The 19,119-nt window shown below is 40.7% G+C and overlaps 1 protein-coding gene across 1 annotated transcript in view; it reads left to right on the top strand.

Moving 5' to 3' along the window:
- Positions 1 to 19,119, top strand: part of IGF2R (insulin like growth factor 2 receptor) — a gene marked incomplete in the record, with an annotated part of 598,770 nt that overhangs the window by 183,063 nt on the left and 396,588 nt on the right. Inside the window, 2 exon segments of the mRNA XM_053711175.1 lie at positions 8,449 to 8,595; positions 9,592 to 9,729. Coding sequence (XP_053567150.1) covers positions 8,449 to 8,595; positions 9,592 to 9,729 — 285 coding nt within the window.

The raw sequence follows: 19,119 nt of genomic DNA on the forward strand, positions 1-19,119 counted from the left end.
TTTCCTCGGCTCGAAGAGTCTCTGAATTATCAGCCTTACATTGTGATTCTCCTTATTTGATTTTTCATTCGGATAAGGTAGTCCTGCATACTAAACCTGGGTTCTTACCTAAGGTAGTTACTAACAGGAATATCAATCAAGAGATTGTTGTTCCTTCTTTATGCCCAAATCCTTCTTCAAAGAAGGAACGTCTACTGCACAACCTGGATGTAGTCCGTGCTCTAAAATTTTACTTACAGGCAACTAAGGAATTTCGACAAACGTCTTCTCTGTTTGTCATTTACTCTGGGCAGAGGAGAGGTCAAAAAGCTTCCGCTACCTCTCTTTCTTTTTGGCTTCGTAGCATAATTCGTTTAGCTTATGAGACTGCTGGACAGCAGCCTCCTGAAAGAATTACAGCTCATTCTACTAGAGCTGTGGCTTCCACTTGGGCCTTCAAGAATGAGGCCTCTGTTGAACAGATTTGCAAGGCTGCAACTTGGTCTTCGCTTCATACTTTTTCCAAATTTTACAAATTTGACACTTTTGCTTCATCGGAGGCTATTTTTGGGAGAAAGGTTCTTCAGGCAGTGGTTCCTTCTGTATAAAGAGCCTGCCTATCCCTCCCGTCATCCGTGTACTTTTGCTTTGGTATTGGTATCCCAGAAGTAATGATGACCCGTGGACTGATCACACTTAACAGAAGAAAACATAATTTATGCTTACCTGATAAATTCCTTTCTTCTGTAGTGTGATCAGTCCACGGCCCGCCCTGTTTTTAAGGCAGGTAAATATTTTTTAATTTATACTCCAGTCACCACTTCACCCTTGGCTTTTCCTTTCTCGTTGGTCCTTGGTCGAATGACTGGGAGTGACGTAGAGGGGAGGAGCTATATGCAGCTCTGCTGGGTGAATCCTCTTGCACTTCCTGTTGGGGAGGAGTAATATCCCAGAAGTAATGATGACCCGTGGACTGATCACACTACAGAAGAAAGGAATTTATCAGGTAAGCATAAATTATGTTTTTTTTCTAATGACACGGTGAGTCCACGGATCATCATAATTACTATTGGGAATATCACTCCTGACCAGCAGGAGGAGGCAAAGAGCACCACAGCTAAGCTGTTAAATACCACTCCCTTACCCACAACCCCCAGTCATTCTGTGCTGTTTTTATTTTCTGAGAGTCAAAGTTTGGCACTTATTGGGTTCATTTTTTATTCCTGCTTGTGTGCAGGTTTTTTATTTTTATGGCAGTATTGTGGGGCACTGTAAAGGATTTGGATGGTTCTGTTTTATGGGAGTGTTAACTTTTCACTTCTTGTTGTGGCTTTTCACCGTATGCTGTTTTTACTTTGGAATGGCTGTGTAGTGCATTGAGACTTGGGCAGTTTTGTGGCTTGTATTATCATGCTGGCCAGGAGGTGCTGTAGACGTCCACGATGGGCGGAGTTTGTTTGGCGCGAGTGTTGCATGCTCTTTTCTCTCATTGTTTCTTTGATGCGGAAGTGAGAGGTTTGTTCCGCTGGTGCTACGTTGGAGCGGTCATTGTGAGAAGTGAAGTCCGGTCCGTTTGGGAGTCTGTATATCCGGTTGGTAGGAGGTTTAGGCACCTCAACAAGGCTTGTTGAGGTATAGAGGTGTCTAATAGGGGCTCTGGGTGAGTTTTATTATTGGGCTCTTATTGTTAACGTTCTTAAAGGGACAGTAACATTTTATTTTTGGCATTTTTTTTCTGCAGCTTTTTTCTTGCAAAATGTATTTATTTTCATTTTTGGTAAGATGGACCAAGAGGACTTGCAAGCTGTTACTTGCACTTTATGCTTAGATGCAAATGTGGAGCCACCTATTCCTTTTTGTTCCTCATGTATAGAGAGAACATTACATTACAGGGATAGGCTTTTTGATTAAGAACTTTCATTTGTCTGCTTTTCCTGTGTTGCAGGGGAAATGCAAAAGGAAGTATAGGGTTTCTGACTCTGTTGCAGTTATGTCAAATGTTTCTTCCCATAGGTCTGAGGAAGAAGATACTTCTGTAGCATCTGAGGGTGAAATTTCAGACTCTGATAGTGTAATTCCTTCTGCTAATTCTGAGGTTGTTTCTTTCAGATTTAAGTTGGAGCACCTCCGTTTGTTATTCAGGGAGGTTTTGGCTACCTTGGATGACTCTGATTAGACGGTCATAGTTACTCCCAAGAAGGCTTGTAAACTTTAATACGTTTTTTTGATGTTCCTTCCATGCCGGATGTTTTTCCAGTTCCAGATCGTGTTTCAGAGATTATTACACAGGAATGGGAGAAGCCTGGAGTTCCTTTTTCTCCTTTTCCAATTTTTAGGAAGATGTTTCCTATTGCGGATTCTATTAAGGAATCTTGGCAGACGGTTCCCAATGTGAAGGGAGCTATTTCTACCTTGGCTATGAGAACCACTATTCCTATTGAAGATAGTTGTTCTTTTAAGGATCCCATGGATAAGAAGTTGAGGACTTTGCTTAAAAGGATGTATGTTCACCAGGGGTTCAAATGGCAGCCTGCTGTGTGTATTGCTACGGTTACCAGTGCGGCTGCATATTAGTTTGATGAGTTGTCTGATTCTATTCAGCAGGATACTCCTCTTGAGGAGATTCAGGATAGAATTAATAAGAAAACTTTGAGTGTTACAGAGTAAACGATCTTCTTAATCCTTGAATATATATATCGGTCTATAACTTGGGCTACTTAAATATTCACACACACTTTCTTCCCAATTAAGTAGATTACCACGAGGGTCAGAGTCCGCTGTAAAGCTTGTCAGAAGATTCACATGCATGCTTGGCTGTATTCAATACCACTTTTATAAGTACTTCCATAGTGTTGCACAGTTCATGAGCATCTATTCTGCTTTATTACTTCGAGTTTATTGGTGTTATCCAAACAGCCAAACACATTCAAGTTTCCAAATACACATCTAGATAATCACTTTACTGCTTCAAGGTATACCTCAAATTGAGCAGCTACCGTGGTATTCAATATACATAAAACGGTAGTGGAACTTCCTCCAAACTGCTACGTGTATTGTGTCCGTATATATATATGGCCAGTGTGATAATGTGTGCATAAGGACAATCTTACCCTCCTGCTCTCCTTTTAATCCAATACGATACGAACAGGCACCCGGCTCATGACTGCTTCCTACAGCTGCAAGACTACTTCGCTGTGTAGCGTATGACGTGTCCTCGTCAGAAAGCCGGCTCAGACGTCTATTGGACGATGTGTGGGTGTGTGTGGAATAGCCAGCCAATCCAGAGCTAAATTCCACTTCCAAGATCCGTGCTGCACTGTTTGGCCCCAGAGTACGTAGAATCAAACAAAGTGAGAAAAGGAGCACCGGATCTGCATTAAAATCAGTTTTTATTCCAAAAGATTAAAACATTATATCTTCAGCATACATTGAAGGGGGGATGAGACACAGGGTTCCCCCTTACTACACGCCTGGAGTTGCCATCCAGAAACAGTTTTCAAGGCGGTTGCCAAAGGGCAATTCGCCTAAAGCGCAACTGCTCTAATGAAAGTGTCTACCAGCAAGAGGCAGATAACCTTATGAAAAAAACTAAGAGAGTGAGGTTACTCAAATAAAGTTATAGAACAGACAAAAGGAGTAGTAAATAAGATCCAAAGGGAGGATTTATTGAAAAATAAAAATACTAGCCGGAGAACATATGAGCAACGTATGGAGAAGGAAAGAAGTAAGGTTATGTTTATAACAGATTACTCCAATCAGTACCAGGAAATATGCAAGATAGTGAAATTTCACTACAGCATGCTGGCAGCAGATGATGGTCTAATGGAGGTAGTAAAAGGAGGTTGCAAATTTGCGTGCCGAAAGAATAGGTCCATAAGCAACATTATAGCATCCACAGAGCTGTGGACCATTATATCTGAGAGTGGTTCCTCGTGGCTCAGATTAAATGGCACATATAAGTGCAATTTTGCATCTTGCAAAGCATGTGAAAAAGTGACTACGGGAGACCAGTTTCATTCTACTGTGACAGGAGAAAGCTTTTCTAAAAAGAATTGTCTTAACTGGCGCTCAACATACGTTATATATCTTATCACTTGTGTTGAAGGTATACAGGCTTAACAAGGGAAGCAAGGACAATCAAACAAGGAACGCTCACTTCTCCGTTAATTTTCGTTTCTTTCGTAACTTCTCTAGTAAACCTTCCTCCTCCTCTTCCAAACAGGATCAGTCCAAGCCCTCTTGGAGGTCTAATCAGTCCTGGAGCAAGGGGAAACGATCTAAGAAGCCCGTTGCTGATTCAAAGTCGGCATGAAGGGTCTGCCACCGATCCCGGGAGGATCTTGTGGGGGGCAGACTTTTTGTTCGTTCAAGCTTGGGCTTCGGATGTTCCAGATCCCTGGGTGGTAGACATTGTGTCCCAGGGATACAAGCTAGAGTTCAAGACTTTTCCTCCCAGGGGAAGGCTTCTTCTCTCCAGGTTATCTGTAGACCAGATAAAGAGAGAGGCGTTCTTACGCTGTGTGCAGGATCTTTCCGACATGGGAGTGATAGTTCCAGTTCCGGTTCTGGAGCAGGGTCTAGGTTTCTATTCCAATCTTTTCATTGTTGCCAAAATAGAAAGGAACGTTCAGACCTATTCTAGATCTCAAGAGCGTAAACAAATTTCTCAGAGTTCCGTCTTTCAAGATGAAAACTATTCGGTCAATTCTTCCTCTGGTTCAAGAGGGTCAATTCATGATTACAGTAGATCTGAAGGATGCATATTCCTATTCACAAGGAACATCACAAATTTCTGAGATTTGCTTTCCTAGACGAGAATTTTCAGTTTGTGGCTCTTCCTTTTGGTATTGCAACAACTTCCAGGGTGTTCTCATAGGTCCTGGGTGCATTACTAGCAGTGCTCAAACTGCAGGGGGTTGCGGTAGCTCCTTATCTGAACGACATTCTAGTTCAGGCGCCATCTTTTCAACAAGCAAGCTCCCACACGGAGTTGTCTTTTCTGCGCTCCCATGGTTGGAAGGTGAATTTAGGAAAAAGTTCCTTGATTCCGGCTACAGGGGTGGTTTTCTTGGGAACTATTATAGATTCTCTAGAAATGAAGATTTTTTTTGACAGAAGCAAGGAAGTCAAATATGTTCAATTCATGCCTTGTTCTTCAGTCCTCTCCTGGGCCGTCGGTGGCTCAGTGTATGGAGGTTATTGGTCTGATGGTTTCAGTCATGGACATCATTCAGTTTGCTCGGTTCCATCTCAGGCAGTTATGTATTCTCAGTCAGTAGAACGGGGATTATACAGATCTGTCCCCAAAGATTGTTCTAGATCAGGCTGCAAGAGATTCTCTTCCGTGGTGGTTGTCTCAGGATCTTCTCTCTCAGGGAACCTGTTTTCGCAGGCCTACCTGGGTTATCGTGACCACAGATGCCAGTCTGCTGGGTTGGGGAGCTGTCTGAGGCCCGTTGAAGGCTCAGGGTCTTTGGTCCCGGGAGGAGTCGTTTCTTCCCATAAATGTTCTAGAGCTGAGGGCAACCTTCAATGCTCTTCTGGCCTGGCCTCAACTAGCTTCAACCCAGTTTATCAGATTTCAGTCGGACAACATAACGTCAGTAGCTTACATCAATCATCAGGAAGGAACTCAGAGTTCTTTGGCCATGACAGAGGTAGCCAAGATTATTCAGTGGGCGGAGATTCACAACTGTTGTCTGTTTGCTATCCATATTCCAGGGTTGGACAATTGGGAAGCGGATTTTTATCCAGAGGTTTTTTCCAGCTTGATTCTCAGTTGGGGGCAGCCGGTGTTGGATCTTATGGCGTCTCGTCAGAATGCCAAGCTCCTGAGGTGCGGATCGAGATCAAGGGATCCTCAGGCTGTACTGATAGATGCGCTAGCAGTTCCTTGGAAGTTCAGTCAGGCATACGCGTTTCCTCCGTTTGCCCTTCTTCCTCGGGTCATTGCTCGGATCAGACAAGAGAGGGCGTCGGTGATTCTCATTGCATTGGCCTCACAGGATCTGGTATGCAGATCTGGTGGAGATGTCATCTTTTCCACCTTGGAGTCTTCCGTTTAAGTAAGGACCTTCTACTTCAGGGGCCCTTCCTTCATCCAAATCTCGTTTCTCTGAAGCTGACTGCTTGGTGATTGAAAGCTTGATTTTATCTAAGCGTGGGTTTTCCGAGTCGGTTATTGAAACTATGATTCAGGTGCGTAAGCCTGTGACTAGAAAGATCTATTATAAGATATGGCGCAAATATCTGTATTGGTGTGAATCCAGAGGCTACTCTTGGAGTAGGGTCAAGATTCTGAGGATTTTGTCTTTTCTCCAGGAGGGTCTGGAGAAGGGTTTATCTGCACGTACCCTGAAGGGTCAAATTTCTGCTTTATCCATTTTGTTGCACTAACGTCTGGCGGATGTGCCTGACATTCAGTCTTTTTGTCACTCCTTGAATAGAATCCGGCCTATGTTTAAGTTTGTGATTCCTCCTTGGAGTCTTAATTTCTTAATTTAGTTCTTAGAGTTCTCCAACAGGCTCCGTTTGAGCCTATGCATTCTTTGGATATTAAGTTGTTAACCTGGAAGATTTTGTTTTTGGTTGCTATCTCTTCGGCTCAAAGAGTTTCAGAGCTTTTTGCGTTGCAGTGCGAGTCTCCTTTCCTTATTTTTCATTCTGATAACCTAGAGCAGTACATAGTACTACCTTTTCTTCCCAAGGTTGTTTCGGATAAGAATATTAATCAAGAAATTGTTGTTCCTTCTTTGTGTCCTAATCCTTCTCATAAGGAACGTTTGTTGCACAACCTGGATGTAGTTCGTGCTTTAAATATTATTTGCAGGCGACTAAGGATTTTCGCCAGTCTTCCTCTTTATTTGTTGTTTTTTCTGGGAAGCGTAAAGGTCAGAAAGCTACGGCTACTTCTCTTTCTTGTATGTTGAGGAGTGTTATTCGCTTGGCATATGAGACTGCTGGTCAGCAACCTCCTGAGAAAATCACGGCTCATTCCACGAGAGCTGTTTCTTCTACTTGGGCGTTAAAAAAAAAAATGGAGCTTCTATAGATCAGCTTTGCAAGGCTGCCACTTGGTTATCTTTACACACTTTTTCTAAATTTTACAAATTTAATATATTTACTTCAGCTGAGGCTTCTTTTGGGAGAGAGGTTCTTCAAGCAGTGGTGCCTTCTGTTTAGGTTACCTGTCTTGTCCCTCCCTTATCATCCGTGTCCTCTAGCTTGGGTATTGATTCCCAATAGTAATTATGATGATCCGTGGACTCACCGTGTCATTAGAAATAAAATGAAATTTATGCTTTCCTGATAAATTTATTTCTTTCTTGACACGGTGAGTCCACGGCCCGCCCTGTATTTTCAGACCGTTTATTTTTATATAGACCTCAGGCACCTCTGCACCTTATATAACTTCTTTTCTCCTTTACCTTTGGTCGAATGACTGGGGGTTGTGGGTAAGGGAGTGGTATTTAACAGTTCTGCTGTGGAGCTCTTTGCCTCCTCCTGCTGGTCAGGAGTGATATTCCCAATAATAATTATGATGATCCGTGGACTCACCGTGTCAAGAAAGAAACAAATTTATCAGGTAAGCATAAATTTAATTTTTGTAGTTCTATTCTCAAAGCTTAATATATAATGTAGTATCTTCACACAAAAAATAATTCAAGCTGAAATCAATATAAAATTAAAAGTTCATGTATCTTAGTCACAAGTCTCACGGAAAGGCCGACATTCAAATGCTGCTGGACAATTCGGCCACGTTTAGCTGTAAAACAAAAGATCCTTGTCATGGTATATACAGAATCATCAGATAAGGCAAATAATGCAAATATGCACATTTCAATGCACATGCAGTATTACATTTGGCGCATGCACAATTGTTTCCCTGTCAAGCTTTATAAAATAGATGGATTTTCACTAAATTCTCGACACCTGATTTATATTATCTGTATTTATTAAAGGGACAGTCTACTTGAATGAAATGTTTTTTGAAATGTTTTTTGAAATGTTTGTTTAAAAAAAATAGACCATCCTTTTTACCCATTCCACAGTTTTGCATAACCAACACTATTATAGTAATATACTTTTTTCCTCTGTAATTACCTTGTATCTAAGGCTCTGCTGGCTGCCCTCTTATCTCAGTACTTTTTACAAACTTGCAATTTAGCCAATTACTGCTAGTTCCTGCATAACTCCACAGGAGTGAGTACAATGTTATCTATATGGCACACACGAACTCACACTCTGGCTGAAAAAAGCTAATAAAATGTAAAAAAATAAATAAATTGCTATGTAGTTACCATTTGATGATGATGATGTAACCATTTAAAAATGTTTAATAAAAACAAATGTGTTATATCTTTTTAAACCATTGAAAAAGTCAAGTAGATTGTCTGAGAGTTTCTTGTTGGGTTAACGCTGTTGTTGCTTTCTGATACACAATATTAATGTTACTTTTTTGTGTTTCAGTTTCTGGCCAAAAGAAAAACCTTGGAAAATATGCATCTCCACCTAAAAAAGTTGGTGATAAAATCCAGCTTGTCTACTCTGATGGATCTTCCTGTGGAGATGACAATAATAAGATTAAATCCATCCTTACACTGGTGTGCAAACCTGGTAATTGTCATTTTTAAAAAATATTTTATTTAAAAAAAAAATAAAAATTTTTTTTAACATCTGATATAACTATTGACAGCTCAAAGACAAATAACTATTTAGGTTAAAATTATTTATTGTTTAAAAAAATGACACAAACTTATACAATAATTCAATAAATGGATCAATTAAAAACCCTTGGCTTTTAACAATAACTGCTGAAAAGCACTATGTGAAAAGACAATTATACTGCTTGCCTGGCCAGGGTAAACAATCCTTATAATGTTTTTCTGGGCATAGCGTTTTAAAATTGAAGGCTACATTTTTAACATGACTGTGTTATTGTTTGCTGACATTCTGTTTTGAACTAGGCATTCTACTTTCAACCCTATGGACTTGATTTATCAAACCCTTCCCTGTCATTCGACTGCAGGTTCTCACAAGAGAACCTGCAGTCAGTATTTTATCATCAGACTGCTGCTTCCCTAACCTCTTCTTCACCTCTTAGGTGGAGAATTTCAATCTTCCTGGTCGCGTCTGACCGGGTTGATTGGCGGCTGCTGCTGCCCGCGCCTGATTGGCTGTGCGCGAGCAGGGGGCAACATTGCACAAAAGGGCAAAATATTGCTCTTGTGCAATGCTGAATTCCGGCAGTGGAATTCAGCCAGCCAGAGGCGAGCTGCAGCGGACAGAGGTGCATATGTCCGCCCCTGTCCGCCAACTCTTAATAAATCGAGCCCTATATAGATAGATACTTAATGTCATCTTAATGGACTTTGGACTTAATGGGCTTTATAGTTATCTTCATTGTATGATGTGAATACATAGTTGTGGCACTTGCTTTCTTTTTTATTTTCTAGAGTTTTAAGGAGAAATACACCTCTTTACAAATAGCTGTAAGAAAACTGTCAAGATTAATTTTCTCTTCTAGTACAGTTCATGCAATTGTATAATGGAAATGTATCCTAAAACATTGTTTTTTTGTCAATACTAGTCACTTATTTTATGTAATTTTAGGTGATTTGGAAAGTCCTCCAGTGTTGATGAGCTCCGATAAAGATCCCTGCTTGTATGAGTTTGAGTGGCATACTGCTGCTGCTTGTGTCCTATCAAAAGCAGAGGGAGACAACTGCAAAGTATCTGACTCTCAGGCTGGTAAGTATGTTGTTTAAAATAGATTTCATTATTTAATGTATTTTTAATTACTGCTCTATTGGGTCATCATTAATTTTTAAATGGACAGTCTACTTGAAAATGTTTGTTTAAAAAGATAGATAATCCCTTTATTACCCATACCCCAGTTTTGCATAACCAACCTTGTATCTAAGCCTTTTCAGGCTGCACCCTTATTTCAGTTATTTTGACAAATCAGTGCTTACTCATTAATAACTCCACTGGAGTGAGCACAATGTTATCTATATGACAAGCATAGTTTAAAAACAATTTATGCTTACCTGATGATAAATGTCTTTCTTTCCGGACATGGAGTGTCCACAACGTCATTCCAGTTACTAGTGGGATATTGAACTCCTGGCCAGCAGGAATATTAAACTCCTAGCATGTAGGAGGAGGCAAAGATCACCCCAGCAAAGCTGTTAAGTGTAACTTCCCTTACCCATAGTCCCCAGTTATTCAGCCGAAGGAAAATGGAAAAAGAAGAAACACAAAGGTGAAAAAGGTGCCTGAGGTTTACTCAAAAAAAAAAAAAAAGAAAATTTATGCTTACCTGATAAATCTATTTATTTTTTGACACAATGAGTCCACGGATCATCTTAATTACTAATGGGATATTCACCTCCTGGTCAGCAGGAGGCGGCAAAGAGCACCATAGCAGAGCTGTTAAATAGCTCCTCCCTTCCCTCCCACTCCAGTCATTCGACCGAAGTTAAGAAAAGAAAGGAAAAGCCAAGGTCCAGAGGTGTCTGAAGTTTACAATAACCCACAACCTGTCTAAAAGAACAGGGCGGGTCGTGGACTCATTGTGTCAAAAAAGAAATAAATTTATCAGGTAAGCATACATTTTATTTTCTTTTTTAAGACACAATGAGTCCACGGATCATCTTAATTACTAATGGGATTCAATACCCAAGCTAGAGTACACAGATGATACGGGAGGAACAAGACAGGGAACCTAAACGGAAGGCACCACTGCTTGAAGAACCTTTCTCCCAAAAGCAGCCTCAGCCGAGACAAAAGTGTCAAATTTGTAGAACTTTGAAAAAGTATGAAGAGAGGACCAAGTTGCAGCCTTGCAAATCTTTTCCCTAGAAGCCTCATTTTTGAACGCCCATGAGGAAGCAACAACCCTCGTGGAATGAGCCGTAACTCTCTCGGGAGGCTGCTGTCCAGCAGTCTCATATGCAAAACAAATAATACTCTTCAGCCAAAAAGAAAGAGAAGTAGCCGTAGCTTTCTGTCCCTCGTGTTTTTTTGAGAAAACCACAAACAAGGAAGCAGACTGACGAAAGTCCTTAGTCGAGAAAAAGATGAATTCTGAAGGAGCGCCTACAGTAGGCAAGGACTTATCAATACTAAATGTCTAAGAAATGTGATAAATGGGACTTCTCTTTTTGGTAGCTAGGGACCAAAACCTTTAGGAGCTATAGGACTCTAGGTCAAGCGCTGTCAGATATATTTCTTATATTCTGAAAGTCCTTAGTCGCCTGCAGGTAAATCTTTAAAGCACGGACCATGTCCAAATTGTGCAGAAGCCTTTCCTTCTGAGAAGGATTAGGACACAAGGAAGGAACAACAATCTCCTGATTAATGTTCCGATCAGAAACAACCTTAGGAAGAAATCCTAATTTAGTACATAAAACTACCTTATCTGATGGAAAATAAGATAAGGAGACTCATACTGTAATGCCAAGAGCTCTAACACTCTCCGAGCAAAGGAAATGGCAACAAGAAATAAAACTTTCCAAGATAACAACTTAATATCTAAGGAATGCATAGGCTCAAACGGAGTCCCTTGAAGAACTTTGAGAACTAAATTAACTCCATGGAGGAGTAACTGGTTTAAACACAGGCCTGATCCTGACCAAGTGATTGAACATCTGGAACATCCGTCAGACGTTGAAGTAACAAAATAGATAGGGTAGAGATCTGACCCTTTAGAGAACTAGCCGATAAACCTTTCTCCAAACCCTCTTGGAGAGAAGACAAAAATCTATGAATCCCCGCTCTACTCCATGAGTAGCCCTTGGATTCACACCCATATAAATATTTATGCCATATCTTATGGTAAATCCTTCTAGATACAGGCTTACGAACCTGAATCATGGTCTTTATGACCGAGTCTGAAAGACCCTGCTTGAATAAAATTAAGCCTTCAATCTCCAAGTAGTCAGTATAAACTTGGCGACAGCGGCTGGATTAAAAATGCTGTCCTTCCATTTGGTAGGCTGCTTGCTTACCCACTAAGTCACTGGGGATTTTGATCTTCAGAGAAAATAGATTTGAATGAAGGAAGGGCCCTTGAATTAGAAGGTCCTTCCTCAACGGAAGTCTGCCATGTCCACCAGATCTGCATACCAAATCCTGCGAGGCCAAGCCGGTGCAAAGAGAATCACCAACGTCTTCTCCTGCATGATTCTTCGAGCCATGACCCAAGGAAGAAAAGCAAACAGAGGAAAAAGGTATGCTAGACTGAAAGTCCAAAGTACCACCAGGGCGTCTAACAGTACCACCTGAGTGTCCCTAGACCTCGACCCATACCTCAGAAAATTGGCCTTTTGCCGAGATGCCATGATATCCAATTCCGGCTGACCTCATTTGAGAATCAAGCTGAAAAACACTTCTGGAAGGAGTACCCACTCCCCCCGGCTGAAAGGTCTGCCTGTTCATGAAGTCCGCCTCCCAGAGTCCACCCCTGGGATGTGGATTGACGACAGACAGCGAGAATGGGCTGCCCACTGAATTATTTTGGATACCTCTGTTATCGCTAAGGAACTCCGCATTCCTCCCTGATGAGCTGAAGATGTGTCCAACTGGAACCAGGTAAACTGGACCGAGACTAACTAGGGTCAGGCCAGAATAGCATTTAAGATTGCTGTCAGCTCCAGAATGATAATACGAAGACCAGACTCTGACTGAGTCTAAAATTCCCTGAGCCTTTAGGGGACCATAGACTGCTCCCCATCCTAGAAGGTTGGCGTCTGTTGTCAGACACCCAAGATGGTCTGTGAAAGCAGGTTCCCTGGAAAAGATGATCCAGAGACAACCACCCTTAAAAAATCCCTTGTCTCCTGCTCCAGTAATATTCGAGGAGACAAATCCATATAATCTCCGTTCTATAGCCTGAGTATGATAACCTGCCTAGGTCTGAGAAGGAACCAAGCAAACGGGATGATGTCCCATGCTGCTACCATCAGCCCGATACCTCCATGCACTGAGCCACTAATGGCCGAGCAGAAGACTGAAGAAATAGACAAGAATCGAAAATCTATTATTCCCTGACGTCCGTCAGGAAAAAAACTTAAGTTCTAGGTATTCCATTATGGTTCCCATGAAGGTTACCTTTGTCCATGTGACTAAGTAACTCCTTACCAAATTTACCTTCCTCCTTGATATTACAGAAGGGATAACAACATTTCCCAAAGGAATCTTGCTTAAAAAGATTGCACCTGGACTAGGCTGTCTTCCAGAAAAGACGCCCCAGCAATGCCCTGTAACCGAGCACGGCCAACATCAAACCCAGACTCCTATTAGGATATTCCGGGAGCTGTGGCAAGGCCGAAAGGCAAAGTCACAATTGGGAGTGTTTGCCTGAGAATGTGAAAATGCAAGCACGCGTCCGTTAAATCCGCCTTCATAAAATGACCCTCATGGAACGAATAGTTTCCACTTTGAAGGACGGAACACTTAGGAATTTGATTAGAATCTTGACATCTAAAATTTGATTAGGTTCTAGAGATCTAAAATAGAATTGAAGGTTCCCTCTTTTTTGAGAAAGAGAAAGAAAAAGAAAATAGAAAGCAGCGCTTCACATAAAAAATGACTATTACCACTAGTCTTAAATACAGACTTATCCTCTGTGGAACAAAGAGGGATACAGGTGTTTCCACCCACAGGTAATGCTCTTTGCAACTCGATCCTAATGCAGCCACTCTCGTCCTGTGTCTCTCTCCCCACACTGGATAATGACGTGATGCAAAAAAGCTGTGAAGTAAGAACAGCGCAGAAGAACCGAGATTCAAGGTGGTAGTTTTATTGGCACATATACAAGACACAGTACAATTCCTACTTACAAACGGTAGGTTTTAAAAGAGCCTTTCACAATCTATGATGTGAACAATTCTGTGATCCAGAAGCAAGGAATACCACAGCCGACTAGTATGTCTCACTTTTCATCTGAGCGCTGCACGCAGCTTAGGTCACGGTAGGAGGCTTTGTCCAATCCCTTCTTTACAACATGTAGATAGCTCGACGCGTTTCCCCCGGTGTACGCCCGGGCTTTATCAAGAGCAAGATCCCTCTTTCTTTCATGTAATTAGCAAGAGTCCATGAGCTAGTGACGTATGGGATATACATTCCTACCAGGAGGGGCAAAGTTTCCCAAACCTTAAAATGCCTATAAATACACCCCTCACCACACCCACAATTCAGTTTTACAAACTTTGCCTCCGATGGAGGTGGTGAAGTAAGTTTGTGCTAGATTCTACGTTGATATGCGCTCCGCAGCAAGTTGGAGCCCGGTTTTCCTCTCAGCGTGCAGTGAATGTCAGAGGGATGTGAGGAGAGTATTGCCTATTTGAATGCAGTGATCTCCTTCTACGGGGTCTATTTCATAGGTTCTCTGTTATCGGTCGTAGAGATTCATCTCTTACCTCCCTTTTCAGATCGACGATATACTCTTATATATACCATTACCTCTGCTGATTCTCGTTTCAGTACTGGTTTGGCTTTCTACAAACATGTAGATGAGTGTCCTGGGGTAAGTAAATCTTATTTTCTGTGACACTCTAAGCTATGGTTGGGCACTTTGTTTATAAAGTTCTAAATATATGTATTCAAACATTTATTTGCCTTGACTCAGAATGTTCAACTTTCCTTATTTTTCAGACAGTCAGTTTCATATTTGGGATAATGCATTTGAATTAATCATTTTTTCTTACCTTCAAAAATTTGACTATTTTTTCCCTGTGGGCTGTTAGGCTCGCGGGGGCTGAAAATGCTTCATTTTATTGCGTTATTCTTGGCGCTGACTTTTTTGGCGCAAAAATTCTTTTCCGTTTCCGGCGTCATACATGTCACCGGAAGTTGCGTAATTTTTTGACGTTATTTTGCGCCAAAAATTTCGGCGTTCCGGATGTGGCATCATTTTTGGCGCCAAAAGCATTTTAGGCTCCAAATAATGTGGGCATCTGATTTGGCGCTAAAAAATATGGGCGTCGCTTTTGTCTCCACATTATTTTAGTCTCATTTTTTCATTGCTTCTGGTTGCTAGAAGCTTGTTCTTTGGCATTTTTTCCCATTCCTGAAACTGTCATTTAAGGAATTTGATCAATTTTGCTTTATATGTTGTTTTTTTGTCTTACATATTGCAAGATGTCTCACGTTGCATCTGAGTCAGAAGATACTACAGGAAAATCGCTGTCTAGTGCTGGAGCTACCAAGCTAAGTGTATCTGCTATAATTTTTTGGTATCTGTTTCTCCAGCTGTTGTTTGTATTGCATGTCATGACAAACTTATTAATGCAGATAAAATTTCCTTTAGTACTGTTACATTACCTGTTGCTGTTCCGTCAACATCTAATTTTCAGAGTGTTCCTGATAAACATAAGAGATTTTATTTTTTTAAATCCATTAAGAAGGCTATGTCTGTTATTTCTCCTTCTAGTTTACATAAAAGTCTTTTAAAACTTCTCTTTTTTCAGATGAATTTTTAAATGAACATCATCATTCTGATACTGATAAATCTTTGTATTTGTTCAAGATGGAATTTATTCGTTCTTTATTTAAAGAAGTATTAATTGCATTAGAAATAGAGGATTCTGGTCCTCTTGATACTAAATCTAAACGTTTAAATAAGGTTTTTAAATCTCCTGTAGTTATTCCAGAAGTGTTTAATCTCCCTGATGCTATTTCTGAAGTAATTTCCAGGGAATGGAATAATTTGGGTAATTCTTTTACTCCTTCTAAACGTTTAAGCAATTATATCCTGTGCCATCTGACAGATTAGAGTTTTTTTGGGACAAAATCCCTAAGGTTATGGGGCTGTCTCTACTCCTGCTTAATGCACTACTATTCCTACGGCAGATAGTACTTTATTTAAGGGAAATTGAATCCTTTCTAAGAAAAGCTTACTTATGTTCAGGTAATCTTCTTAGACCTGCTATATTTTTAGCGGATGTTGCTGCAGCTTCAACTTTTTGGTTAGAAGCTTTAGCGCAACAAGTAACAGATCATAATTTTATAGCATTATTATTATTCTATAACATGCTAATAATTTTATTGGTGATACCATCTTTTGATATCATTAGAGTTGATGTCAGGTATATGTCTCTAGCTATTTTAGCTAGAAAAGCTTTATGGATTAAACTTGGAATGCTGATATGTCTTCTAAGTCAACTTTGCTTTCCCTTTCTTTCCAGGGTATTAAATTATTATTTCAATTGTTCTGGAAGGAAGGGAACTTTTTTTACCAAAGGATAAAAAATCTAAGGTAAATTTAGGTCTAATAATCTTTTTTGTTCCTTTCCTCACAACAAGGAACAAAAGCCTGATCTTTCATCCTCAGGAGCGGTATCAGTTTGGAAACTATTTCCAGTTTGGAATATATCCAAGCCTTATAGAAATCTATAGCCAGCTCCTAAGTACCCATGAAGGTGCGGCCCTTATTCCAGCTCAGCTGGTATGGGGCAGATTACGTTTTCTTCAAAGAAATTTGGATCAATTCCGTTCTCAATCTCTGGTTTCAGAACATTGTTTCAGAAAGGTACAGAATTGGCTTCAGTTAAGGCCTCCTGCTAAGAGATTTTTTTTCTTTCCCGTGTCCCAGTTAACACAGCAAAGGCTCAGCATTTCTGAAATGTGTTTCAGATCTAGAGTTGGTTGGAGTAATTATGCCAGTTCCAGTTCTGGAACAGGGGCTGGGGCTTTATTTTATCTCTTCATTGTACCAAGAAGGTCAATTCCTTCAGACCAGTTCCGGATCTATCAATATTGAATCGTTATGTAAGGATACCAACATTCAAGATGGTTACTGTAGGACTATCCTGTTTTTTGTTTAGCAAGGGCATCATATGTCTACAATAGATTTACAGGATGTGTATCTGCATATTCCGATTCATCCAGATCACTTTTAGTGTCTGAGATTCTCTTTTTAGACAAGCATTACCAGTTTTTTTGGCTCTACCGTTTGGCCTAGCCTCAGTTCCAAGAATTTTTTTCAAAGGTTCTCTGTGCCCTTCTTTCTGTAGTCAGAGAACAGGGTTTTGGTATTTCCTTATTTGGACGATATCTTGGTATTTGCTCAGTCTTCTCATTTTCGAAGAATCTCATACGTATCGACTTGTGTTGTTTCTTCAAGTTCATGGTTGGAGGTTCAATTTACTAATCAGTTCATTGATTCCTCAGACAAGGGTAACCTTTTTAGGTTTCTAGATAGATTCAGTGTCTATGACTCTGTCCTTGTCAGACAAGAGAAGTTTAACATTGATATCAGCTTGTCAAAACCTTCAGTCACAATCATTCCCTTTGGTAGCCTTATGCATGGAAATTTTAGGTCTTAGGACTGCCGCATCAGATGCGATCTCCTTTGCTCGTTTTCACATGCAACCTCTTCAGCTCTGTATGCTGAACCAATGGTGCAGGGATTACTCAAAGATATCTCAATTAATATCTTTAAACCGATTATACGACACTCTCTGACATGGTGGACAGATCACCATCGTTTAGTTCAGGGGGCTTCTTGTTCTTCCGACCTGGACTATAATCTCAACAGATGCAAGTCTTACAGGTTGGGGAGCTGTGTGGGGGTATCTGACGGCACAAGGGGTTTGGGAATCTCAGGAGGTGAGATTTCCGATCAGTATTTTGGAACTCCGTGCAATTTTCAGAGCTTTTCAGTCTTGGCCTCTTCTGAAGAGAGAGTTGTTCATTTGTTTTCAGATAGACAATGTCACAACTGTGGCATACATCAATCATCAAGGAGGGACTCACAGTCCTCTGGTTATGAAAGAAGTATCTCGATTTTTGGTTTGGGCGGAATCCAGCTCCTGTCTAATCTCTGCGGTTCATATCCCAGGTATGGACAATTGGAAAGCGGATTATCTCAGTCGCCAAAAAGTTGCACCTGGGCGAATGGTCTCTTCACCCAGAGGTATTTCCTCAGATTGTTCAAATGTGGGAACTCCCAGAAATAGATCTGATGGCTTCTCATCTAAACAAGAAACTTCCCTGGTATCTGTCCGGATCCCGGGATCCTCGGGTGGAGGCAGTGGATGCATTATTTCTTCCTTACAAGTGTCATCCTGCCTATATCTTTTCGCCTCTAGTTCTTCTTCCAAGGGTATTCTCCAATATTCTAAAGGAATGCTCGTTTGTTCTGCTGGTAGCTCCAGCATGGCCTCACAGGTTTTGGTATGCGGATCTTGTCCGGATGGCCTCTTGCCAACCGTGGACTCTTCCGTTAAGACCAGTCTTTCTGTCTCAAAACCTTAATTTTAAGGTATGGAGTTTGAACGCTTGATTCTTGGTCAAAGAGGTTTCTCTGACTCTGTGATTGATACTATGTGACAGGCTCGTAAATCTGTATCTAGAGAGATATATTATAGAGTCTGGAAGACTTATATTTCTTAGTGTCTTTCTCATCTTTTTTCTTGGCATTCTTTTTGAATACCGAGAATTTTACAGTTTCTTCAGGATGGTTTAGATAAAGGTTTGTCCGCAAGTTCCTTGAAAGACAAATCTCTGCTCTTTCTGTTCTTTTTCACAGAAGGTTTGCTAATCTTCCTGATATTTATTGTTTTGTACAACCTTTGGTTCGTATAAAACCTGTCATTAAGTCAATTTCTCCTCCTTGGAGTTTGAATTTGGTTCTGGGGGCTCTTCAAGCTCTTCCTTTTGAACCCATGCATTCTTTGGTCATTATATTACTTTCTTGGAAAGTTTTGTTTCTTTTGGCCATCTCTTCTGCCAGAAGAGTCTCTGAATTATCTACTCTTTTTTTGTGAGTCTCCTTTTCTGATTTTGCATCAGGATAAGGCGGTGCTGCGAACTTCTTTTGAATTTTTTACCTAAGGTTGTGAATTCTAACAACATTAGTAGAGAAATTGTGGTTCCTTCATTATGTCCTGATCCTATGAATTCTAAGGAGAAATCATTGCATTCTTTGGATGCTGTTAGAGCTTTGTAATATTATGTTGAAGCTACTAAGTCTTTCCGAAAGACTTCTAGTCTATTTGTCATCTTTTCCGGTTCTAGAAAAGGCCAGAAAGCTTCTGCCATTTCTTTGGCATCTTGGTTGAAATCTTTATTTCATCATGCCTATGTTGAGTCGGGTAACACTCCGCCTCAAAGGATTACAGCTCATTCTACTAG

This window comes from Bombina bombina, chromosome 4, assembly GCF_027579735.1.
Source record: "Bombina bombina isolate aBomBom1 chromosome 4, aBomBom1.pri, whole genome shotgun sequence".
Taxonomy (NCBI): domain Eukaryota; kingdom Metazoa; phylum Chordata; class Amphibia; order Anura; family Bombinatoridae; genus Bombina; species Bombina bombina.